At 34.2% G+C, this 25,709-nt stretch overlaps 6 protein-coding genes across 8 annotated transcripts; 2 read left to right on the forward strand and 4 right to left on the reverse strand.

Moving 5' to 3' along the window:
- Positions 1–120: 120 nt before the first annotated feature.
- Positions 121–2,832, reverse strand: LOC137832072 (protein FAR1-RELATED SEQUENCE 6-like). Its single transcript, XM_090303746.1, has 2 exons — positions 2,640–2,832; positions 121–2,318 (listed from the first exon to the last, which is right to left on the reverse strand). Exon 2 carries the CDS (start codon positions 2,302–2,304, stop codon positions 304–306), a length of 2,001 nt encoding a protein of 666 aa, XP_090159872.1. The 5' UTR covers positions 2,305–2,318; positions 2,640–2,832; the 3' UTR covers positions 121–303.
- A 3,554-nt stretch (positions 2,833–6,386) lies between these two features.
- Positions 6,387–9,548, reverse strand: LOC137832073 (actin-depolymerizing factor 3). Its single transcript, XM_068640055.2, has 3 exons — positions 8,097–9,548; positions 6,926–7,191; positions 6,387–6,844 (listed from the first exon to the last, which is right to left on the reverse strand). The coding sequence occupies exons 1-3, from the start codon at positions 8,097–8,099 to the stop codon at positions 6,694–6,696; spliced, it is 420 nt and encodes a 139-aa protein (XP_068496156.1). The 5' UTR covers positions 8,100–9,548; the 3' UTR covers positions 6,387–6,693.
- Positions 9,542–16,318, reverse strand: LOC137832078 (pleckstrin homology domain-containing protein 1). 3 transcript variants are annotated; one of them, XR_016521708.1, is made up of 6 exons: positions 15,723–16,299; positions 11,852–11,921; positions 11,389–11,444; positions 11,197–11,272; positions 10,041–10,155; positions 9,542–9,961 (listed from the first exon to the last, which is right to left on the reverse strand). XR_016521708.1 is itself a non-coding variant. In XM_068640059.2 (2 exons), the coding sequence occupies exon 1, from the start codon at positions 16,193–16,195 to the stop codon at positions 15,755–15,757; it is 441 nt and encodes a 146-aa protein (XP_068496160.1). In that variant the 5' UTR covers positions 16,196–16,318; the 3' UTR covers positions 14,095–14,393; positions 15,723–15,754. The 3 variants fall into 3 exon arrangements, 2 of the variants coding, with proteins under 2 accessions (XP_068496160.1, XP_068496161.1); XM_068640059.2 differs by lacking the exons at positions 9,542–9,961; positions 10,041–10,155; positions 11,197–11,272; positions 11,389–11,444; positions 11,852–11,921 and adding an exon at positions 14,095–14,393 and having other exon boundaries at positions 15,723–16,318; XM_068640060.2 differs by lacking the exons at positions 9,542–9,961; positions 10,041–10,155; positions 11,197–11,272; positions 11,389–11,444; positions 11,852–11,921 and adding an exon at positions 14,095–14,241.
- On the reverse strand, positions 9,724–12,388 carry LOC137832079 (uncharacterized). Its single transcript, XM_090303940.1, has 7 exons — positions 12,228–12,388; positions 11,852–11,921; positions 11,389–11,444; positions 11,197–11,272; positions 10,687–10,717; positions 10,041–10,155; positions 9,724–9,961 (listed from the first exon to the last, which is right to left on the reverse strand). The coding sequence occupies exons 1-7, from the start codon at positions 12,386–12,388 to the stop codon at positions 9,724–9,726; spliced, it is 747 nt and encodes a 248-aa protein (XP_090160066.1).
- Positions 16,319–18,027: 1,709 nt separating the features above from the next.
- On the forward strand, positions 18,028–21,820 carry LOC137832074 (NAD(P)-binding Rossmann-fold superfamily protein). The gene is made up of 3 exons (XM_068640056.2): positions 18,028–18,254; positions 18,341–19,343; positions 21,479–21,820. Exons 2-3 carry the CDS (start codon positions 18,511–18,513, stop codon positions 21,642–21,644), a joined length of 999 nt encoding a protein of 332 aa, XP_068496157.1. The 5' UTR covers positions 18,028–18,254; positions 18,341–18,510; the 3' UTR covers positions 21,645–21,820.
- Positions 21,821–24,023: 2,203 nt separating this feature from the next.
- On the forward strand, positions 24,024–25,534 carry LOC137832075 (putative methyltransferase At1g29790). The gene has a single exon (XM_068640057.2). The coding sequence runs from the start codon at positions 24,116–24,118 to the stop codon at positions 25,436–25,438; it is 1,323 nt and encodes a 440-aa protein (XP_068496158.1). The 5' UTR covers positions 24,024–24,115; the 3' UTR covers positions 25,439–25,534.
- Positions 25,535–25,709: the final 175 nt, after the last annotated feature.

Consider the following 25,709-nt stretch of genomic DNA (forward strand, 5'->3'; position numbering starts at 1 on the left):
GAAAGCTTCAAAGTCAGAAACCTATTTTGTAACTTCCTAACTTCATCAAGTTCTAATTAATGTGTTGAACACATTTAACTAACAACAAAATGGAAGAAAAAGGACATGGGAAACAGTATGTCAATTGTTCAACTCCGAAGCAGTACCACTACCATGTAAATAAATAATATGAGAGAAATGACTCATGGTTTAACAAAAACATCTTTAGCTATACAAGTTATGAACATTGTAAAAATATCACAGTTAAACAGCGCTAAGCAGTTATACAAAGTAACATAATAATTTAGAGTACATTAAAGCCAGTTACCCATGTCTCTGCTCTACATCATGAACCTTACTGAGTGAGTCTTCTAAAGATTGTAACGCTACATTGTAATGATCTAGAGAAAGTATCCCCTCCTCCACAACTTGTAAGGCACTTCTAAATAACTGATTAGACCATTGAATGCGGTCAGTATCATCAGCAGTACCAGAGCTGTGATCAGGAACATAAAGACGCTTGTAATCTTTCTTCCATCGCGAAAGAATGTATCTGTGAGGTATCTCTTCAACCCCATTAAAATTGAGCACACACAGTGCGTGTCGACAAAGATATCCATAAAAATTAAAGCAACTACAGATGCAACGAACTTCACCTACTGTCCTACTGTACAAAACTTCAAAGTCACGAATCTCCCGTCTGTTTCCCTCAATCAAAACACGCTCCTTGACCAAGAAAATTATGATGGGACCATCCACATGTAACTGCGTTGTACCAAAACAAGAATATACTTCTTCCACTTCTAACTGGAATTTCATGAACATTTCTCTAGTGTACAATCTGGAGAGCTGCAATTCAAAGGAACATCTAGTTTTCAGCAAGGGGCTTGAGCTCCTTGATTCAATATCTGCAAAAGACTCTTCCTTGTGCTTCTTGTGAAGAGCTAACTCATACTTATCAAGAAACTCCTTCAGAGGAGTCTGTTTGTGCACGTATCTATCAAAAAAAGGAGTCATGTTCTCACCAGGCCGAGCTGCAGACATTCCAGCAAAAAATGTGTCCTTCAAAAATACCGGAGCCCAATGAACTCGATCTTCATACAGAGAACGAAGCCACTCATGATCACTAACTCCAAAGTGTTGAATCATAAATCCCCATGCTGCTTCAAACTCAATCACTTTCAATGTTTCATAAACTGCTTTAATCAGTGCTTTCCTGAGTGCATCATAGTTGTGCAAACCTCCCAATTTTTCTGGTAATTTTTTCATAATTAATGACAAGCCAAAACAATGACGACATCTAGGAAAAACCTCCACAATTGCTCTCTGCAAAGCCTTGCATCTATCGGTAATAATAGTTTGGGGAGAACATCCTGACATACATTTAACCCATGTCCTAAACAACCATACATAAGATTCTGTAGTTTCACTAGCAAGCAGGCCACATCCTAATAACACCGAATGACCATGGTGATTTATTCCAACAAAAGTCACCAGCTGGATTTCAAATTTGTTTGACAAATAAGTGTTGTCAAAATAAATTACATCGCCAAAATAACCACATGCAGCCCTGGACCTAGCATCAACCCAAAATGCATTCCTCAAGTGCCCTTCGTCATTGAAATCCATCAAGTAAAAGAAGTTTGGATTAGTCAATTGCATTCGGCAGAGGAAATTATAAATGGCCTGTGTGTCACCTTTTCTAAGGTTCAACTTATTAGAAAACTCACAGAAACTTCTCTCCTCTCTCGCACTGGAGTTTGAAATTCCATCACCTCCCGCATCAATCACAAGTGCATGGTACAACTTAATCGTCTGCCCCTCAGCATCAGAACTAGGCAACGACTTCCTCTTCATCCCAGTTCCCATCTTCTTAACCAATCTGTGTTTAGCACCCAACATGTGGTTATGTTCAAGCATAACTTCAAGCACCCGCCATCTCTGTGACTCCACTAATCTCATCCTTATCATTGCAGGACAACCAGTTCTGGTCTCCTTCCTCAAATGATTAACATCCTTTATTCTCTTGAAACCCTGGCTGCTACAGCAAAGCACTGCACCATACTTCTCTCTGCTATTCCGCTTGAACCACGAATTCTTCACCCGTACACGAAACCCCACCTCCTTGGCATAGCAAATATAATAATTGTAAGCATCATCGTATGACTCAAACTCCATTCCAACAGCAGGTGCAACAAATTCCTTTCTCTCCTCAGGAAAACCATTCTGACAATCCAATACAATCAGCGCGCCATCTTCGTCTTTCTGAACCTCAATGCATTCCCCATCCGCCAATTGTTCACAGCAGAGAGAGGTCTCTTCCATCTAACATAGGCCTCCTATACAAAGTGATTGCACCTCTTAATCAACCAAAAAATTAAAATAAAAAAACATAAATTAACTACAATTAGTGATAGGGCTTTTCATTTCAACCTAATCTTAATACGAATTTAAGTCGTAAACTCTAAACCTAACATTTTTTTTGTGTTCAACTGTAATATCTTCCTCAATTATTAACCTATGCATTTTATTTATTTATTTGAAGAAACATAAAAGGTTCCGAATCTGTGAAACCCTCGAAATAAGCATTGGTAAAACATGAAACAAGAGAATATAATAGGATCGAAAATTGAGTGAAAATTGAGCAGAGAGTTACCAACCGTGAATTCGCTATCCTCAGACTGAAAGATACAAGCAGAAGAAGAACATCATGCTTACTACGCTTCTTATTCGTTCTCTTCAAACGCGCTTTTTTGCTCCCTAAAATACACAATCTCGTGTTTTGTTCAAAAAATACAGATTCCAAAAAATTTCTGCAATTTTCACGTTTCGCAGAAATGTGTTTATTTAATTCTTTTAAAAAACAAAATAAACAATATATGCATCAGTAGTAGTGCAGAGGTTATTTTTTTAATCAAATTTTTTTTTTTCATTAAATAAAATAATTTGTTTGAGATGCAATTTTTAATGGAAGTCCAATATTTTATTTCCAGTTTTAATAGACATGAATTTACGATGAATTAACATTGAGAATAGGAAAAAAAATCCAAAAAACAATGACGTCAATTTCTAATTTAAATACATTGTAACAAATTAAATATAATAATTACACTAACAAAATATTATTATTATTATATCTACTTGAATAAACTAAGTTGTTAAGTTTAAATACTGTTTTAGAGATAAAAACACTCAAAATACGAATAAATAATTGTGATGAGACAAAATTAACCTATGACATATTTAGAAAGTAAATTAATTATTTAGAAAGTTATAAACAATACATGGTTAAAAACCTTATTAAATGTAATTTTCAAATGTTTAATTAGTTTTTAGCAAAACGCTTACCAATTGACACAAAAATTGAATAAATTAAAACTTTATCAATGGATGTTTTTCAAAAATAGGAACTTTGATCTTATGTTTTCATATTATAAACTTTAAATGAAGAATCTTGTATCATATAAATTGTATAGTCTAAATTCAACCCATATATAATAACAAGAAGCATTCGTTTAAATTATATTAAAACGTTAAGATGCTTTTTCAGAAAATGTATACTCTAGATTTTACAATAATAGTATATTTTGCAACTATGTCCTAATACAATTAATTCTCCCCAACTAAACAAATATTATGAAATTCACAATTTTATCGTGATATCTATAGCAATTGATTATTGTCTCATTGCTGCAAACAATAAAAATAATTGAATTAATCATTTGAGAAATTAACTTTTGTAAAAGTTTTTTTTTCTTTTTTACTTGTAATCTAACCAATTTGCTAAAAAAATAGAGTTATAGTTCATGTTTTGTTTGAAATAAAAACACCACACAACATGAATGAAGTCACACATATTATTTGTTATTCAGTAATGTTGTGTTTGGATTTAGGATGGGATAGTCACCACATTTGAGGAGTAGATAGATAGGAAAAAAGATTACATGAATTTTTCTATCATCTCACCACGCAAAGATTAGGAGGAATGTTGACGTAAAATATAAGTATTGTACATTAATATTTTTATCTTTAAAATATTAATAGTATTAGTTATTTTATTACTATTATCATTATTAATATAGTTATATATATAATATATAAAACTAAATATTAGATAAATTAATAATTTAAAAAATATTTAATTATATTATTAATAATAATATATAATTATAAATAATAAAATAAAATTATAATATGAAAAATATATATATATATATATTTATATAATATAACAAATATATATAATATAATAAATTTTAATTTCATAAATTTTAATATATTTAATAAATTTATTTAAATTTAACATAGTTTTTTTAATACAATATAAGAATAATCATGAATATTATATATTAAAAAAATAATTAACTCAAACCTACACCCACAAAAATATATCATAATCTATTATTAAAATACTTTTTAATAATAAAAATAAATTTATAAACTTATATTTTACACCTTTAAAATAATTTCTAAATTATCTCATAACTATCACATCACTCACAAATTTTAATAAATCATCTTCATAAATATACTCTATCCTCTTTCAATCTAAATAACCTCATATATTCTTACATATTCTCCTATTCCCTTCTTTCTCTTTCCCATAAATCATCATATCAATCCAAACAAAGCATAAACAATGAAAAAACTTTTTTATCTCAATGAGATCAAAAGGTTTTTTTTGTTGCTCTTCCATTTTATTTAAGGTCCAATTGATTTGCTAAAAACTCATAATAAACAAATATTCCTTATAAAAAGCCCAGTTAAACAAATATTCCATAACAAAATCAGCTTAAGTTTGATATTCATGAGTTTGGGTTATTTGCCATGACAAGTTCAAATACTCAATACCATGAATTAAATTACTGAATTATGCTTAACTATTATCTAATTATATTGAAGGAAGAAAAGTGTGTCATTACACTTTTTATATAATAAAATTCCAAGTATTTTTATTTACTCCTTATTTGTGCTTTTATAATTTACTTGGATGATATGATAAAATGTGAATAAATGAGAAATGACAAATTTGTTATAAATACCTTTCTATTCTGCAATATTACTATTATTATTATAATTATTTTATGAATTTTTTAAATTTATCATTTTCTCAAGAAAATCGTTTAATGTATATTTTGGATTGAAATTTAAGAATGAAATCAATTTAGACTACTTGTTATATTTAAATATAATATTTTATGTTTAAAGTTAATTAATAATGATTTATATATTAACATGTCCCATTGTTTTTCGATTTGATTTATATATTAACATGTCCCATTGTTTTTCGATTTGATTTATATTTATAAATATTTGAGAATGAATTTATATTACAATTTTTATCTTTAAAATCATGTAGCTTACTGTTTAATATAAAAAACAATTTAATGAACAAACTTATTGAAACCAAAGAATAAAACATTCCTACTACTTTGTACATATAATAATATGCACCATAATCATAGATGTACACTTTTCCCACAATTATTTACTTCTTTACTTGTCTGCGCAGAAATATTCAATTTCTTTTCCTCTCTCTGTTTCAAACCCCTTCAAAAAAAAGGGAGAATCAGCCCCTAGAAAATTCCTATCCTAAATAACATAATATTTTCTTTCACTTCCACCTCATTTCTATGGTTTCAAGTAACAATACCCAACCATTTCTATGGTTTCAAGTAACAATTTAATGAACAAACTTATTGAAACCAAAGAATAAAACATTCCTACTACTTTGTACATATAATAATATGCACCATAATCATAGATGTACACTTTTCCCACAATTATTTACTTCTTTACTTGTCTGCGCAGAAATATTCAATTTCTTTTCCTCTCTCTGTTTCAAACCCCTTCAAAAAAAAGGGAGAATCAGCCCCTAGAAAATTCCTATCCTAAATAACATAATATTTTCTTTCACTTCCACCTCATTTCTATGGTTTCAAGTAACAATACCCAACCATTTCTATGGTTTCAAGTAACAATTTAATGAACAAACTTATTGAAACCAAAGAATAAAACATTCCTACTACTTTGTACATATAATAATATGCACCATAATCATAGATGTACACTTTTCCCACAATTATTTACTTCTTTACTTGTCTGCGCAGAAATATTCAATTTCTTTTCCTCTCTCTGTTTCAAACCCCTTCAAAAAAAAGGGAGAATCAGCCCCTAGAAAATTCCTATCCTAAATAACATAATATTTTCTTTCACTTCCACCTCATTTCTATGGTTTCAAGTAACAATACCCAACCAATACCAATTGAATAAAATCTTATTCCACAAAACCACAGAACAAGAAAAGGATATATAGCATGAAGAAGAAGCCTTTGTCTGCCCATACAAAAGAAAGCATATATCGTCCAAAAGAAGTCACAAGAGCATTAGTAGATGACAAAAGTCAATAAGTGAAGAACCCCATTTTTTGTCTGATCACACAAAACAATTACAAATTCAACTAGTATTGGATAAAAGACCACTAAAATACCACTCAAACGCAAAGGTTGTATAAATCACAAAGCATAATAAAATACACTGGAACAAGCAAAGGTTGTCAAAAGGTGCAGTAGAATTTATTCCACAACTTGGAAAATTGAGAGTTTGGGACCATAACTACCCAAGTTGACCATCCCACAAACTAGAATATTTCCATATGAGTAACTAAGGCTTAAGGGGTGCTCCCACCAGAAAGCGTACTATTTATATAATCATTTAGTTGGCACGGCTTTTGAACACATCAAGATCCATCTCAGAAGGATCAGTTGCTTGCAACTCTATTTGAATACCATCCAGCTCTCTTCTGAATCTGTCTTTGGAGCTTGCATAAATCATCTTGCTCCTGACCCTTGCTGTATCAGGAGACCTACGAACGGAAAGCAACAAAATCAATGCAGATAGAATCACATCACGGAAAACTATCTGTATATTCAAAAGCAAACATTACCACGCAATGAAAAAAATTCTGCTTTTAGGGACATTCCCTTCAGTCATATACTCAAAATCATAAACAGCATAGCGGCACTCGTCAGCAGGAAGGCTACTAGCAAAATCTTCATAGCCTTGGTTTGGCTCACCAAGCTTCTCCACAATGACTTGCTTCTGCTGCTCCTCAATCTTATAAACTATGAAACGGTGTGTCCTCTTCGCCTTCAGCTCCAAAAACCTTAACTTGCAGTCATCATGGACTGCCATACCAGATGCTGCGTTTGCCTATTGAATTGCGGGCCATCAACCCCAAGTTGCAAAAAATATGTTATTATTTTTTTTTTCCGATTTAAATTGTTACTCCAAGAAAAAATGAAACAAAGGAGTGCTAAATTAACAAAGTTGAAACTTATCCAAAATAAAAATCAAAATAGTTACAACATAAGAGAGTAAATTCAAAGATTGAGAACAATGAAATGCGATAGAAATGTCGCGAAAAAACAAAGTAAATAACACTTCTACAAACACAGTATCGTCCAAACCAAGGAGCTAGAAACAAACAACAATTAGTGCCAAAGGAATAGACATCTGTAAAAGCCGTGTTATGTTTGTCGCGTCATCTTCAATACAAAAGTAATTCATATTCATTCATTAATAAATCCAATAAAAGAACCCTGACATACTAAATCTAATAAAAGCGTAAGAATATTGTAAAAAAAAGAATAAGAATATATGTTAAAAAAAGAATATGTGCTTTAATTGAAAATTTCTCACCGCGTAGAAGAAGTTAAATCCTCAAGCTCATCATCCCATAAAGTAAAAAAAAAAAATCGAACCCACGCGTCAGATCCCAAAACCGATTTACCCGCAGATCAAACACATCACACATCATAAGCTGTTTAAATTGCAATCCGCATTAAAATTAAGACAATAAACTATCAATTTGGAAAAAAAAAACTCAATAGAAACACCGAAATCAGATCTGAACACGACACGATTTTATATTTTTTTAACAAAAAAACACAAAAAAAGAGACACCGTTTAAGTTACACAATCAGATCAAATAGGAATCCAGCTCAGAAAATTCAACGGCACAGAAAAAATAAAAATCGAAATTCGCGGATTCAGTTGTTGATGCGTGAGAACAAATCGGCAACCGAAACGGAGAAAGGATAAAGAGAAAAACTGACCATGGTGATGACGATGGTGTTGGGGTGGTTGGAGAGAGCGACGGTGGAGGAGCAGATATAGGAGCGCGTGAGAGAGAGAGCGTGTGCGCGTGTGTTTCTCTGACTGATCGAGGGTTCGGAGAGGAAAGGGGGAATGAAAACTGTGGTGTGGTGGAGCGTCACAAAATTATTAATATCCGCAGCGTATGCCTTTTGTTTTCGTTGGCCCAATGGGCCTCCTTGGGTGTTGCGGGCCCAATTCTATGGTTGTGGGCCATGGGATGCACATTTGCCTTATTGATTTTTGTGTTGTCCCGTAAATTTCACGGTCTTCCCGACCAAATGTGTCGTCTCCTGACCTGGTTCCACCTAACATCCAATCTTTCCACCTCCCAAATTCTTTCAAACATATTATTAATCTCACCCTCCCAGTGGATTCAACTAATCAACTCATTCATATTCATCTATGCAAGCTTTAAGATTCATTTTAGAAATTTATCCTTTTTAACTGTTGAACACAATTCTCAGGATTTTATTTCTTACAACATTATTTATCCAGATCGACTAGAGATGATGAAAATATTTCATTGTATATAAGTGAGTGCAAACCTCAAGTTTTATGGGGTTGAGTTAGGTTTAAAGTCTACTTCGTAATATGGTATCAGAGGCATTTAAAACATATCCTAACGAGTGTTTAGTGAGACTATCGTGTCACCCGCTATCGGACCACCCATAATATGTTATTCTACACACAAGCGGTCAGCATGAGGCTTAAAGTTCATAATAAACTTTAGTGTAAATTATCGTACATCTTTTGAGTTATATCACAATTTATTGTAATTGAATTACACTTTATATATTAAGCAAACATTCAAATATTTATATTGCGTGATAATTTGTCTCTTATTAATTTGTTTAATCTACCAAATTTGTACAAGTAATAGAATCTACACCTGGTGTTTTTTCTTGCCGTCAAATAGTATATATTTTTAATCAAAGTTAAATAGAAATATTTTTTATGTTAAGTGAGGATAATTCAAGTAACTATAGTTTTATTGACAGTTTCACCAATACAATACCCAAGCCTGTAGCAGTTGCTTGATATTTACCTCAAATTACCACAAGATTTGGAGAGATGGACAAGTTAAAACATCACACAAGTTTAAGTGCACGAGAATGTAAACCTCACATTTTGTTTTATTTTTAATAACACTTGTTTATGTTGTAATCACGACTTTGGAGTTTATGATAAGGGATTCATTGCATGTAAACTGAGTTTTATTTATTTTTATAAATATCTCGAAATTATTGTGGCAGCAATGTTATAATATGATGCTTTATAAAATTTGATGTCAGTTTCAGATCTAGAATATAGTTCATGTGTAGGAGACAAGCATAGGTGCATGAAAAAGCAGGCAGAGACAGCTCGTCAACAATTATGAAGGATCTGTGGGGGGACAAATAACTTGAGAGAATTTTTTTAATTCATTATAACAGATCACCCAATTCTTCTAAACCAAGGGTACTAAATGATTTTCGAACTCTCGAGATTGCAAATACTTTTACTTTTGTCATCTTTGAGCAACGTTGTGAGTGTATAGGAATGAGATCTCTCTTAATGTAAATAAATAAACACTGACAACATGAATCATAGTTCATCATGTATTCTTTGTCCTAAAGGAGCCTCTATATTAGGAACACGATCGACTCTGACTTGATGCAGATTCACATCTGCAACAGCTTGGGGTCTTAGGTCTGCGTGTCCCACCACACCAGCTTTTATGGCCTCAGTAATCTTTCTCTGCAACGTAAGTAGTCCAATCCGCTTGGAAACAACATAAAGAACAGCAAGGGAGAACAACAGAAAACCAATACCAAGTATCACCCTATTCAAATAGTTAATTGTTAGCATTGGCATTCAGGAACAGCAAACGGAGTGTACTAAAATAAACTTTTTTTCAATACCTGTCCATGACATCTTGACGTTGCATTATGGAGAGGAGATTTCGTGTTCTCATCAACAAAGAGCGATGCCCTTTATATTCACTTTCAGCCCTTTTTAACACTCCAGTTGATTCATCTATACATCAAATCAATTTTGCAAAACAAATATCCAAAACAACGTTATTATTTCACTCTCCCATAATCATATTAGTGAAAACAATTTCAGCATCTCACTTCATCAAAACCAATATCTTTGAACATTAGGTTTAACAAGAACTCCAGTACAAACAGAGAACAAAGAAGGATCTTTACATAATAAATACATCACAGGGAAGGTAAGAGAACCAGCAGAAGCTAAAATTGCACAAAGTCAGATTCCAAGAATAGAAAACTATAATTCAGAATATAATCTATACTGCACGTAAGGAGCTATAGGTAATTCAAATTTCAAACCTGTAAAAAATGTCATTTTATTTGGTAGGATAAAAATCAGATGGACTTATCAATCAGTGGTCATAACTGATTAAAAAATTGGCTCCTAATATAAAAAAATAATGAACCAGATAGGTTAGCCTAACACACTGTTCTCTACCATGCACTTAACAATGGCCCTAGGAACTGTTTACAGATTAATATACAAGTATGAAGTTACTAATTTTATCTTTACCGGAAGCCTGTAAAATATCCTCAAACACAATCTATGCCAAATCATACAAAAATCTTTCAATTTATTAACAATATTTATTTTCACTGCAGTACATTCACTAGTAGTGGTAGAAAGAGAATCTGAAAAATTCACAGGAAGAAATAATCCCATCAATTTCTTCCAAAGCTTTCGAATCTAGATAATTTGAGGGCCTTGAATATTGTTGTGTGGGGTGGACATGAAGATTCATTTCAAAAGAAAAAAAAAAGGCTTTAAAATTATGACATGGAGCATCCTGGAGCTACAAACATAATGGCTTCCAGCTAATTTGAAGCTCGTTGCCTGCAAGCTTCTTTCTTCCAATCCAACTGATTTATTTAGGCCAGCTTATAATTATTTTAAACATATCTATTAGTCCTTAGATAAATTTCACATACACTAAAAGGATAACACTAAAAGCATAATAAAAAGGGTCAAATTTTACGAAGGACTAGAGAGAACAATTAAACCAAAAGGTATCTAAGAACTAACCTGAACCATCAACTGACGTGTACGACAAAGGCTTTCCGTTATGCTCTCTGCAGCAGATGTCATTCCAGCTTTTGTCCTGGAAGGTCACACAATTTAGAGGACAAAAGTACTTCATCATGGCACTAAAAAATAAATAATAAAAACATGTAAAGCATAATTTAATCCCAGCCAAATGAGACACCAAGGACATACTGTAAATTGCGCCTGCGAGCTGTGGACTCTTCTCCACCACCTAGAAGTAGTTCTCTCTGCACCATAAATAAATAATATAAGTCACACAGTACAATGTAAAAAAACACAATGCACACAAGTCCATGATCACAATACAACATGTTTGTGGTCAAGACAGGACCTGTTTGAATATATTTGTAAACACGTTTTATATTAGTTAGACTTAACTTGCGTAGAAGTTAATATGAGAAATTTTATAAATTGGTTTATTCATAAGCTAAAACTAACTTTTTAACTTACAGAAAAACTCATTTAATTTTTTCTTCTCATTTTCCTTTTTCAGTGTATTTGTACAGAAGTCTATACAAATAGGTCCATAATATTCTACAACAGTAGTATAAATTCAGCAGGGTGGTCATTGATTATATTAGAATATGTTCCAAATAACATCAGAAAAATTAAATAGGAAAAGTAAGTATATTGCCTCCTCCTGAGCAGCTTTCTTCAAGTTAGCCTTCGCTTGCAAATTGGCATTCCTCAGATTCAACCGCAAACTGTTCAATTTAAAAGAAAAAAAAAACTATCAACAGAAATTGCAAAACACTAAACTCACAATCCACCACTACTTCAGATCAATGCGCTATTCAATCAATTCAATAACCAAAATACAAACAAACATGAATTTAATTTCCATTATAGGGAGAGAGTGGTTGGTCCTTTTGAGTTAGGGTTTTCCACGATTGAAGCAATGCGCGTGCAGATTGGACCTCCGGTTGGGTGGGCAACTGAGGGGCGAGAAGATCGAGGGTGAAGAGGAAGGAAGAGAGGAGGACAAGCCATCCTGAGCGATCCCGTTCAACCTAGCGAGCGAATTTTTCTCCTCTTTCTCTCTTTCTGATTTTCCGTACTCTGCGATTGCCCCTATGTTTTCCTGCGTTTTCCTGTAGGTCTCGTCCCATTCCTTCTTCACCTTTTCTACCTCCTCCACCACCTTGTCTATCGTCGATTCTGATTCTACCATCTTCTCGCAATCCTTTTATTTTACTGTGTTCAACGCTTCTTTGCTTCCCCTGTTTAATGGGATCTCTAAAAAAATTGTCTCAGTTACTCAACTCTCATCTCATGTTTTTCTTTTGCCCTTCATTACTCTGTTACTAACTTCTTTTTTCTAATAATTTGACTGTCTGTGTCTGTTAGTTGCTTCACTCGTAGTTCTTTCAAAATTAAATATACTTAAAATGCATACTTTTATACTCATTAAAGATGATGGTTACATTTTTTAATTTTTATTTACATAAAACAATATATTATCTTTAATTATTCTTTATTTATTTTTTTTATACATATCAACATGATGGAAGAGAAAAAATATATTTTACTTGTCCACAAAATTTATCAACTTTTCAAAAAATATGGAAACAAAAATAGATATCTTCACACTAAATAAAATTTCCTGATTCATCCAATCATTCGAGCTATAGCAATGAAGGAAGAAAAATTTCTCTCGATATATTCGAAAATCGAATTCGATTATGTAACTTTCAGTGGAACCAAAGGCCTAGAGATGTGTAGTGGATTAGAGGAAAAACTATTTTTGTGATTTTTTATTTCAATTATTTAATGAAGCTATTTGTATGGATTTGGAGCTTAAAGCTACCATTAACAGATACATACTAGTCATTCATTAGCAACAAATTTTATAAGAACGTGTTATAAATGTAACATTTATTGACAGATATTTAACTATATACTTCTAAAAATACACTAATAAGTAAATGTTCACAGGTTTACCGGGAAACTATTCCCACTGGACAAGTGGTAGCCATAAAGCGAACTCAAAAAATCAAAGCAGGGAGCGCAAGAATTCAAAGCTGAAATTGAACTACTTTCAAGGGTCCACCACAAAAATCTGGTTAACCTTGTGGGATTCTGCTTTGAACGAGAAGAACAAATGCTGGTTGACGAGTTTGTTCCCAATGGAACTTAGAAGGATGCTCTAACATGTGTGTGTATATATCCAGTTTGATAGACATTTATAAAGCACTAAATTATATCTGCTTCTGAAGGATAAATTAACTTTTTAAATCCTAGTTTCAGTGTTTCATTTCTTATAAAATGTGATATTCAAATCTGTAAATTGTTGCTTAATAACATATGTCAAATTCATAACACGGTATTTACTGTACCAATAACTAATGTACACAGGGAAATGTGGAATTGGGTTGAGTAGGAGCAGAAGGCTGAAAGTAGCCCTTGGTGCTGCTACCAGGGGTTTGGCATATCTTCATGAACACGCTGATCCCCCTATATACAGGGACATCAATCAAACAATTTACTAGATGAGAACTATAACGTTAAAGTTTCTGATTACCATCTCTCCAAGTCTACCATGGGTGATGATAAAAGATCATGATGCCAATAAAATTAAAGGAACAATGGTTTGTATACATCTTCTACGACTTTTTACTATAAAAGAAGCAACAAAATTACTAATTGGAAATTTTCAAATGCGTGGAGGTAGAATATGATTGATTGAATGCTTTCGCAGAGTTCTAAAATATTTTTCATCTAATTTTGTTCTGAATTGAGATTTTTTCATGAATTTATGTAAGCATCTAAGCTCTTCCAGTGCAACATCTACCAAGACAAGGAAAACACATAGTCTGTCTGGGGCAAAATCTAGTTTTCAAAATCTTTTGCATTGGAGTAAATCTAATTGAACTTTAGTGATGACTGATGAGAATGTATTCAATTCGTCAATGTAGCGCAACTTGGATCCAGATTATTATACTAGTCAGCGGTTCACTGAAAAGTGTGATGTCTGTAGTTTCGGAGTGCCAGTGCTGGACCTATTTCTAGTGCTGGACCTATTTACTGCAAAAACAGCCAATAGAATGAGGGAAATACATTGTGAAAGTGATCAGGAATACAATATAAAAGATAAAAGACTTGTATGGTCTTCACGAAACTATTGATCCAGCCATATATGTTCAGGAACACTGGAGTGTTTTGAGAAGTTTGTGGACCTTGCAATGGAATTTCAAATAGTCAGGAGTCAGGCCCACAATGAGTGAAGTGGTAAAAGAAATTGAAGACAGGATGTGATCTGTTAGTTTTAACTTAACATCTGAATCAGTAGCATTTCACTTCATCCAGTTAGGGATTTCAGGAGGTAAGTATAATGAGTTCCCAACAGGACCACCCTTACAGCAATTAATCTTTTGGTCCAAGTGCAGAACACTTATATTAAAAAAGTCAGCTATTAATAAAATAGTTTAGTGCAAAATAAATAATATTCATGAAAGAATCTGTATTTTCCACTAGAGATAACTATATGACATCAGAATCACATCCAAGTCTTCTTGACAAGGGAGCATAACAATAAGCAAAAATTTGGTATTCAAACAACCATAATGCATATTAGTTTTAACAGCAACCAGAACAGAATAGGAGTTAAGAGCTTAAGTGACGACAGCAAAGTAAAAAGTCGCAAAGATTCAAAGGCTTCGTAGGCCAACAATAGGGAATGTTGTCTGCATAGCAAAGGGAGCTTGACAACAGTCAGCTCACATTTTAGGGATAAGTCTCACATACATCTCTCTTTTTACCTTCACATGTTACTGTCCCATCCTCTCTATAATAACGTATTGTCCTAGAAATGAGAATGGCTTAAATGTATATCTAAAAGAATGGTTCAACCTATCATTAGTTCTTAACCAAAAAAAATCCGATACTACACTTGATATTTATCCATGAAGCATCCTATATATTTTCTTTATCCATTTTAGTAGGCACTGGAGGCTATGGTTATGTATGCAGAGGATCTTCTCATTTTGATTGCACTTTTGTGTGAGTTCACACTTTCGCTGAGTGCACTGCAAAGGGAATTGCTCATGAATAATTGAATACAATTGAAACTCAAATCATGCTGTTCACCTTTTCACTGGTATATAAACGATCTCAATTTCCAGAGAACAAAGATATTAGCTGATAATGAGACTAAACTGAATTTTATGTCAAGGAGCGAAGTTAGTTTCTAACCGAGGCTAAGCTATATTCTACAAACAAGCGTTTCCAATTACAAGAAAAACTGTTTAGCTCAAAATCTCTCAAACTTAACTGCATCCACGAAAATCTTCGACTCTGTTTCAGATAACTATTGCTGAAATTGAGAAGCAACATTGAAAAAAAAGATTGGTCCAATCCACAAAACCCAAAAACATTACAATTTATAGCAATTCAGGTACATAAACAGAGTTTCCTCGTGAGAACGAGCACGATCGGCTATTGATGTAATAATAATAACCATTATAATATACACAAACGCAGTGAAGAAAGGAAAAAGGAGAATTCACCGAAAGAGGCAAGCGGATTGCAAAGGACGCGGTCAGCGCTTGGCAGAGTTGTTATCATAATCGACGATCTCGGAATCGGTGACGGATCTGGAGTGCTGGACGATGGAGCGACCGATGGAGTTGATCCAGTCTTCTTTCTCCTTCTCGGAATCGGCTAGGAAGTACATGGTGTCGGAGCGCGTTGAAAGCTCGAACGCGTTTGGCTTGTTGAGGATGTCTTCGGCGCCTTTAACGGTGAGACACGTGGCGACGGGGACGACGCCGCGTGGCCGAGAGGCTCGTGTGACGGCGGATTCCTTGAACCAGAAGAGTTTTCCCTGCTTAAGGACGAACCAACGGCGGCGCCAAGTCTTGATGTACTCGCCCTGCTTGGTGAGCCAGCCGGTTCGCTCGGGGTTGGACCAGAACTCGACGCCGTCGTAGTCGGTGGGATTCTCGGACATGCCGGTCGCCGCACGCCACAGGCTCGCCATCGGAGTCGAAGATGAGAGCGTGGAGAGAGAGAGAGAGAATAAGAGCTGAGGAGAAACAAGGACAAACCGAACACTCACATTGAGTGGGCTCTTTGGCAGTAGCTTTCTAGGGTGTGGAAAAGTTTTACAAAGAGGAAAATGCCAAAATTTTGTTAATAAGACAAGTTTAAAAATTTAATCAAACTTAACAAATGTTTATAAATATTAATATTTTATATATAGCATTAAAATATATTAATATTAATATGATTTTTATATAAAATGTATATATTTAAGTGAGATTAATAATATATTCTTAAAAATTAATAAGTTAGTTTTATCTATAGTGACACTTATTCAAGAAAAGTCACAACATTATATATATTTATTATAAAAAAATACTATTGTAATGTATAAAAGTTATATAGAGTGGCATTTTCTAATAAATGCAATAAATAGGGTGATATTTCTAATAAATGCTATTAAATAGAGTATTAAATGGTTAGCGTAATTTTGTGGTTCGGTATAGATGCGGATTGAATGTAAGTGTGCAAACAAAAAGTACACTTAATAGTTAATATTTGAAATATATAATAATAAAGGTCCAGAATAAACTATGTATGAAAAGAAAGCTAAACTTGTAGCTGACAAATAAGCTAATGAATTTGACTTCGAATCATTTAGTTGCACTTCTTTGCTATAGCTGGTGCCAATATCTAAGGTTCACCAACTTGGTTGCCTTATTTAGATTTTGAATATGTTTTAAGGTATTAAAAAGTAAGTTTAAATTTAATTAATTTTTATAAAATCATACAAGTGATGATTATTTTCATTTATATGCTTAAATTGATAAGACACACTACTTTAATTTAATTTAAGTAAAGGGAGATAATAATATTTCTATGAAATGTAATGATAGTTTAGAATGTAATATTTGTGTGGATTGTATGTAGTGTGAATGATTTGATTGGGAGTATGGATTGGTATTAATAGAATTATGGTTGTAAATATAAGTTTTATATTATGAATGAGTCTAACAAGTGCAAATTTATTAATGATAATAAGGAATTTATGAAGAATAGTAAGTTGTTATTATTGAGTGATGAATTGTTACTTACGTGAAATTATTGATATTTATTAATTGTACTAGTCACTTTTTATGTTGTTTAAGTCACAAGGTGTATAACTCAAACAATAATTTGTAGTTTAAACGTGAGAGAGATGTTTAAGTTTCCTCTCATTTGGAAATATATCCCTCAAGTGTTATATTTGAAGCTTAAGTAATATGACTTGCTTAAGCACAATGTAAGGTGGTGTACACATGTCAGAATGTGTGCCAATGCATGACATGTCTTGGAAGCTCATGCATTATGTGGAGGATTCTTCTAAAACATGCTAGATTTATTCCAATGAAATGATGTTGTTCCGATGTTAATTGTAACGTTTAAGCAATATACACTCGAGCGATGAATATTTAAGTAACAAGATGATGGCTGAATCAAATGGGACCTTGAGATGATGTTGCTTTCTAGTTACATTTTGCTCAAACGTTTAGGGTTTAGGGTTAAGTATCACTTAAGAAAAATGGATGTTACCTTGTGTATGTGAAAGAGATCACTCAAGCAAGAATTGAAACATAATAAAGTTGTGTATTTTATAAATGTGAAAATATGCATTTGTACATGTTTCCACAAATTATATGGTGTATAAAATGAGACATTAATTATATATGTTTTAAAAAATATACGAAAAACCTGACATATGTTACTTTTGGATGAGCCTTTATGAATGGTGGATGTTGGTTAAATCCATTGTATGCATGTATATATGTTGGTATTATGTATATAAAATTTGACTAATGATTCAAATGAGTTGTTTGCATGATTTTTATGGATGATGTAAAGATACTCTAGTTGGTATCATGCTTAGTGTGACTCATGGTTTTTCCTGTACCGTCAAAAAAACTGGTGTGGTGGCTGCCGGAAATCGCTTCCGGCAGCGGGACACGGCGGTGAATGTGGAAGGTAATAGGAGAGGAAGGAAAAGTAGAATACAAGAGGAAATTGTTGTAATAAGAAAGGTAACATTCAAATATACTTGTATTTTTATGTATCAGACAAAACAACTTTTAGCATTTATGCAAGTATTTTTCTGTTCTTTTTACAGATGAAGTAAAAATTGAAGTTGATACAAAAACAACAACTGTGAAATTAGTTTACCGTCACTTTCGTTTCATCGTGTAATTACAGTGCAGCGTCATATCATAATTTTATTCATCGCAAAAAAAATGGCTATGTAGGGATCAATTCGATCAATAGAAAACCATTTACATTCCCATGGCCAACGAAAACCCTGGCGATGAGGTTGTGTGCGTGACCGGCGCCAACGGTTTCATCGGTTCGTGGCTGGTTCGAACCCTCTTGGAGAACCAAAACCATACCTACACCATCCACGCCGCCGTCTTCCCCGGCTCCGACGCCTCTCATCTCTTCACCCTCCATCCCAACGCCGCCTCCCGCATCACCGTCTTCCCTGCCGACCTCCTCGACGCTGCCTCCATCTTCCGCGCCGTCGCCGGATGCTCCGGCGTCTTCCACGTGGCGTCCCCCTGCACGCTGGAGGACCCCGCGGACCCTCAAAAGGAGCTTCTAGAGCCCGCGGTGCAGGGCACGCTGAACGTGCTGGAAGCCGCGAGGTGCGTGGGCGTGCGGCGCGTGGTGCTCACGTCCTCGATCTCCGCGATGGTGCCGAACCCGGGGTGGCCGGCGGGAAGGGTGGTGGACGAGGAGTCGTGGACGGACGTGGAGTTCTGCAGGGGGAGAGGGAAGTGGTACCCGGTGGCGAAGACTGAGGCAGAGAGGGCGGCGTGGAAGTTCGAGGGCGGTGTTGAGGTGGTGGCGGTTCTGCCGGCGACGTGTCTGGGGCCGCTGCTGCAGCCGGAGCTGAACGCGAGCTCCGGCGTGCTGCAAAGGCTGATGACGGGGTCGAGGGAGACGCAGGAGTATCACTGGTTGGGTGCGGTGCATGTGAAGGACGTGGCTAAAGCTCATGTGTTGCTCTACGAAACTCCCTCTGCTGCTGGTAGATATCTCTGCACCAACGGTATCTACCAGTTTTCTTGTTTTGCTGCCTGTGTCTCTGAATTGTACCCTGAATTCCCTATCCACAGGTTTGATTGTTTGCTCCTTTTCTTAATTTAATTTAAGAGAAAGTTTAATTAAAAAATCCAGGGGTGGTTCTTATTTGAATTTAAGAGAAACTTTAATTAGAAAGCACCGAGAATGCAGAAGTTTCTGTACACTGTTATCCAATTATAGATCAAGATTGCTGCATACGGAAAGAGTGTAAGCTTTGTAATAACTGATTTAAGATCTGATAATAGGCCATTTATGGAGATGAGTTATAAGTTCTTATATTATTTCAAGTTTCTTCTTAAAACTAATTGATATTAGACAAATTTTTCCAGCAAAGATATAAGTAGAACTCCAAAAATTGGAAGAGACGATGTGAGAAAACAATGCATATCGTAGTTTGTGAAAAAATGTAGATGGGTGGATTTTATGAACATACTAAAATAGTTTTTCTATAGAGATATGGTAGGAAGATGGCTTGTGAGTGTTATAATAATATTGTAATTGACCTTATCTCTTTGTTTTTTACATTGTTGATACGCACTTATTGTCTAGGAGACTTTTGATTCAACCCCCCACAGAGTAGGTTTCTGAATACATTGGGGAACTTGGGGTTGGGTGGGGTTCAGACGATTCAATCCATCCTCTTGTGCCCTTAAAATTACTTTACATCGTTTTTGAGAAACACAGGTATGTCTTGAAGAAAAATAATAAGAAGTTGAGATGTATTTCATTATGGTGAGTTTGAATTTGAAAAATGCAACCCGTGTTTTAGTTATAGCGTCCCTTCTCCCCCTCCACCGCTCTGTGATAAACTGCTTGTCATTTGTGAAGTTTTGTATTTTTCTTCCTGCATTTTCCATTCCTCGCATTAAGTAGAATTCAGGTAAAAGAGATATAGTAAAGTTCACTAGAAAAGAAATGAATTTTGGTGTATTAGCTTGCCTCAGTTTAAGTTTTACGTGGTGGAGTAATACTGAGGAGCCTGGTAGTATGACTAATTCTCTCAGTTTGTTTGGACAAGGCCATAAGGATAGAAAGAAATAAAGGAGATATTACATAAAGACGTTTTTATCCTATGTAAGGAAGAAAAGTGGGGAAATGGAGAGCAAAACTGCAAAATTGTGTATATAAAATATTTTTTAGTAATTCAAAAATGTTAATATGGAATTATCTTTTAAGTTGAGTTTGATTGATGCTATTTTTCAGTAAAAGTTTCTCAAGATTTTCTTAACTCATTGACAAAGTTTCTTCTTGATTGATGTTAATCTAGATTGTTTTCCATTGATGTCAACTACAGCTATATAAGATGACATAAATTAGAGTTAGTTTGACCATATTCTTAGTTGATATTGATTGAAAAATCCTAATTAATATTGGCTGAAAGTTTTTTCACTTAAATTAAAAACAATTCTAACAAATTATTGACATAAAATAACATTGGTGTCAATGATAAAAAAAAATTGTTGCAACTATTGACAAAAAATAACCACAATAAACATCAATTGGAAAGATCTAGTTCACATATGTCAAAATTTAACCTCACATTGACCAACAAAACCTTGATTAATATAGAATAAGAAATAACAATAGTCTAAACAAAAATCTAATAATGTAAATTAAAAAATACTCCTAATTATATAAAAAAGAACACTAGTTGATATCAAAAAAAGAAGAAGAAGCAACCCTCCCATCAATATCGGCCTTATTTAAGTTAATGATGTCTCAACCAAAAGTTGAGATGAAACTATGAATAGAAGAGACAGAATTTGAAAATAAATGGAATTTGAAATTCTTTAATTTCAAGTAATTAAATTATTTTCATAAAATTCTAAAATTTCAATTTCTCTTCAAATTATTTAAATAAACAACAAAATTTGTCCTAAAATATTCAAGTTCTATGTAAAAGTGAATTATCTTCCTTAAATTTCATATTTTTTAACAGAAACAGAGAACACTTCCTCTGCAGCAGCTTAGATCTTTTGATGTATACTGATTTACTGGGTCATTACTGTAAACCTAGTGAATAATTTTTTTTCTTCTATATAGTACAGCTAAGGTTCCTAACAGATTTATATAAAACCATGGATTTTCTAATTAAACAAGATAGAATTCATATTTAAGTTTTATTTGTGTAAAGCTACCAAATTCTCTGAGCAAGAACTACATGCAGGTTCCCAGAAGAAACACAACCTGGTCTGGTTCCATGTAAAGATGCAGCAAGGAGACTAATAGATTTGGGCCTTGTATTCACACCAATACAAGATGCTGTGAGAGAAGCAGCCGAGAGCCTTATAGCTAAAGGCTTCTTGCTGCGCTCACCCTCACAGAGTAATTAGTTTTCATTTAGTTTTTCTCGTCTGCAAAAGTAATCACTGCTTTATTTTTTATGTTTTACAAGGTCGAAGTGATAATGAATGCCATTATGTCAAGCTTATCAAGGTAGAAGTAGAGTAATTTATATCTTATTTTTGTTATATTGATGCCTTCTTTTGGAAAGTAATTTTCACGATCACTTATGCTGTATCAGTATCACCTGTCAAGATGTCCTAACTTAGTACTTCTCACTTAATCCACTTTCAATTGTTCATCACAGCCCCAAAACCTAAGATAATATGAAATTCAACAGGATTCTGGTTTTATCATATGATAGTATAAAAGGTCAATATTATATATTCAGTCTTTTTACTTGACCAAAGAAGTATTGTGCCATAGAATTGTTTCAACCTTAAGTTCCTTGAGATAACATCTTTAAACTGTTTTGGAGTTTGAAGTTCGATTACAGTTTGGTTTTGTCCTTAAAAGACGTATCAGGAAAGAAAGTGTTTAAATTGACTTTGATCTCGACTCCCAGACCATGTGAGACTATTGGACATATCAGAACAAATCTTCCAATCGAGGACTAAGGAGAATGAAGATTCATCTTTGGAATATTTTTACATTTTCATAGACAGTGTTAATGTTCAAATTTCAAAAGAATTGAGATTATCTCAACGAACTTCAGATATCATCATTGATTGATTGTAGTGATGTTATCTCAAAAGAAGTTGGAACACAAAAAAATATACAAATGATAGAGAAAAATTAGCAGATGAAGCAAATTTATTTTTAAAGTGAATATTTCATAAAGGATCTTGGAGTCATTTTCTTCTTACAAGTTTCCGAAACATTAGCAAAAAAGATGTATCCTATTTATTTTTACTAAGATGAGAATGAGCACATAAATAATAATAGTCTAGATAATCCCATGTGGAAAAATCATAAGATGTAGCTTGTAGTTGAAATGTTCCAAAGTTTATAATTTATGTTGCAATCTCCCAGTTTTGGATATTAGCATTGACTAAGGAGGTCTCATAAATGCAATTTCCATTGATTATGGTCAACTCCTTATCAGCACATCTTTTAATATCTAAACCATTAAACTAGAGGGGTTTTGTAGCGTTCACTTGTAATATGATAATTACAATGGAAGATTCTTGAACCATTATTCCGTTAAATCGACGATAGAGTTTGTCACAGGCTTTTGCTATGCTCATACATATATGATTAAAAAAATAAACGTCAAATTATCAAAATTTTGCGTACTAAAATGACTGTATAGAACACGAAGATAGAATTGAAGATAGAATTCACTGTGGCTATTAGGCCCTGTTGTCGTCAATAATAATTATGTAGTAATTATAATAAGAATAAAGCAACAAGGAAATAACCTCTCTTTAGTTAATTCCACTGATTGAACTACAAACTGAAATTGGTTCGAAGAAAATATAAAGGAAGCATATTATAGATCATTGTTGAGACTAGTAAAACACATTAAAACGGGACAACCTCCTATCCTTTATTTTTTTTAACTGAAAAAGAGAACAAAAACAGAATTTTTGAATTGCTCGGTTAAAACATTGGAACAACTTGTATTTCTAAAACGAAGTTCAAAAACCGTTCTTGATAACCATTTTTGAGAACATGCTAACTTGCAATGAATTCTTCATAAAACTTCGGTTTTGAACTTTGATAATGAACTCATACCAATAAATAACTCTACCAAGGAGAAATAATATATAATGAAAAATGACATTAAAGATCAAATCTTTCGAGCAACCAAATTATCATGTAAAAAAGGAGAAATACCCTTTTGATACTACCATTAAAAAAAATATCTATCCAACAGTTACTTTAGTCAAAGTATCGATCCTCGTAAAGAAGTGTGAAGTAATGTGGAGTTGATATCGAATTCCAAGCCACAAGAAGTGAGCTTGTGGGCGAGATCCGCAGATGGTGGTAAAGTAACGAGAAGCAAGCTATGGAGAAAAGGCATTCTCAACTCGCAGGGGCTACAATTGAGGGTCAGATCACGAGGCATATTTTATTATTTACATTCCTCCACACTGGCACTTCACAATTACCAATGTTCATGTTTATAGAAAAAATGTATGCGAAATCAACCTACATCAACTGCAGAAAATAAACAGCATAGGATTTAACGTGGTTGGTTTGGTCGCCAACTGTGGGTAACTATTATGTTTTCATTTCTATCACACCAATTACAAGTACAATTATTCATTTATATAGAAATTATAATGGGAACACAATGATTAAGTTCACCCACTAAATATGGTGTCTAGTCAGCCCCACCCAATTGGTTCTCACTTGATACCCAACAGATGTTCGATGTTCCAACATGTACATATCTTGGAACTATTTCCACTCCTTCTATCTGTATATCATTAAATTTCCACCTTAAATTGCACAAAATATTTCCCCTCCTCTGTTCACTTGTACCTCTTTTTGTTCCTTTCTCTTCTGAGCCATTATGGGAAACGAAGCTCAAGACCAAGAATACTCAAAAAAGTTGCAAGCATATGCTCATAGCCAAAAGCACAATCTGAAGCTTATTATGCTAGTCATACTCACTAACCTTGCCACCATTTACATCTTCACTGGCCCATTTAGTTTTGTCTATCACTCCTCTTCGAGTCCTCGTGACTCGACCTCCATCTTGCAGGAACTCAACTCCACCAAAGCTCAACTTGCTGCCACTCACTCACTCTTGTCTGAACTACACCACAGACTCAACTCCTCTAACTTACTTGTCCAGGCACTGCTTATCGACCTTACGCGTCAACAAGAAAAGCAATCCAACAGTGCTGATCAGAATCAAGTGAGTTTGAAGTTAGGGAATGATGAGCTTACTTTTGCACTTGGCCCTCACAAGCTCCCTTTTGGGTACTCACCTATGATAGGGTCAGATGAGATTCACACACCTGTTGGTGCATCCTGCATGAGTCTCCATGATGAGTTAAACCGATATATGACATATAAGATTGGAGGGGAGTGCCCTATGGATTATGTGCTTGCACAAAGACTCATGCTCAAAGGGTGTGAACCGCTCCCTCGTAGGAGATGCCACCCCAAGTCTCCTGCAAATTATGTGGAGCCAACACCTTTGCCTGAGAGCCTTTGGTCAACCCCACCAGACACCAGCATTGTATGGGAGGCTTATGCTTGTAAAAGTTACCAGTGCCTTGTTGACAGAAAGAATAAGCCTGGCTCGTATAACTGCAAGAATTGCTTTGATTTACGAGGGGAAGAGAGGAGTAGGTGGATCTTTGATGATGGTGAACTTGGTTTTGGAATAGACCAAGTTCTTGCAGCCAAAGCTGCAGGGACAATTCGAATTGGACTTGACATTGGTGGTGGAACTGGAACTTTTGCTGCAAGAATGAGGGAAAGGAATGTGATCATCATCACAAGCGCACTGAATTTGGATGGTCCTTTCAACAACATCATTGCATCAAGGGGTTTGGTACCGATGCATATCAGCCTCTCTCAAAGGTTTCCATTCTTTGACAACACACTGGATATTGTACACTCCATGGATGTCTTGAGTAACTGGATACCAGACACCATGCTTGAGTTTGTACTATTCGATATATACAGGGTGTTGAGGCCAGGTGGTCTGTTCTGGCTTGATCATTTCTTTTGCTTTGCTTCACAACTCAATAAAACTTACGTGCCAATGTTGGATCGAATTGGATTCAATAGATTGAGGTGGCACGTTGGAACCAAACTTGATGGTGGGGTTCACAAGAATGTGTTGTACATTTCATCCCTAATGGAGAAACCAATGACTTGAGGTAAGTGTATGAATGTACAAGATAACTTAAGGAAGTCTTTTTTTATTACCTTGCGAGAAAAAGTTAAAATCTTGACCAAATTAGAAGCCCTTCTAAACTTAGATTGTAATATTAAAGATAAAATAGTTTTTCCCTTGTTTTCAAGTTTCACGTTAATCCTATAACTTCTTTTAATTCTATATCAGTTTCTTAACTTAACTCTCAAGCCTAGTTGTCCTAAATGACAATTCTGTTTGAGTAACTAACAGATCTCTCATCCATGACCAATAG

The sequence above is a fragment of the Phaseolus vulgaris genome, chromosome 6 (genome assembly GCF_051622355.1).
Source record: "Phaseolus vulgaris cultivar YP4 chromosome 6, ASM5162235v1, whole genome shotgun sequence".
Taxonomy (NCBI): domain Eukaryota; kingdom Viridiplantae; phylum Streptophyta; class Magnoliopsida; order Fabales; family Fabaceae; genus Phaseolus; species Phaseolus vulgaris.

Excerpts from the sequence above, each read along its gene's own strand:
- LOC137832072 (XM_090303746.1), bottom strand. The coding sequence starts at position 2,304 with ATGGAAGAGACCTCTCTCTGCTGTGAACAATTGGCGGATGGGGAATGC.
- LOC137832073 (XM_068640055.2), bottom strand. Across the intron at positions 6,845-6,925 it reads AGAATTTTTTTCATTGCGTG|GTCTCCTGATACAGCAAGGG; the intron begins GTAATGTTTGCT and ends TTCCGTTCGTAG.
- LOC137832079 (XM_090303940.1), bottom strand. The coding sequence starts at position 12,388 with ATGGTAGAATCAGAATCGACGATAGACAAGGTGGTGGAGGAGGTAGAA. Across the intron at positions 11,922-12,227 it reads GAGAAAAATTCGCTCGCTAG|TTTGCGGTTGAATCTGAGGA; the intron begins GTTGAACGGGAT and ends TAAATTGAACAG. Across the intron at positions 11,445-11,851 it reads AGAAAGCTGCTCAGGAGGAG|AGAGAACTACTTCTAGGTGG; the intron begins GCAATATACTTA and ends TTTATGGTGCAG.
- LOC137832078 (XM_068640059.2), bottom strand. The coding sequence starts at position 16,195 with ATGGCGAGCCTGTGGCGTGCGGCGACCGGCATGTCCGAGAATCCCACC.
- LOC137832074 (XM_068640056.2), top strand. The coding sequence starts at position 18,511 with ATGGCCAACGAAAACCCTGGCGATGAGGTTGTGTGCGTGACCGGCGCC. Across the intron at positions 19,344-21,478 it reads CCTGAATTCCCTATCCACAG|GTTCCCAGAAGAAACACAAC; the intron begins GTTTGATTGTTT and ends AACTACATGCAG.
- LOC137832075 (XM_068640057.2), top strand. The coding sequence starts at position 24,116 with ATGGGAAACGAAGCTCAAGACCAAGAATACTCAAAAAAGTTGCAAGCA.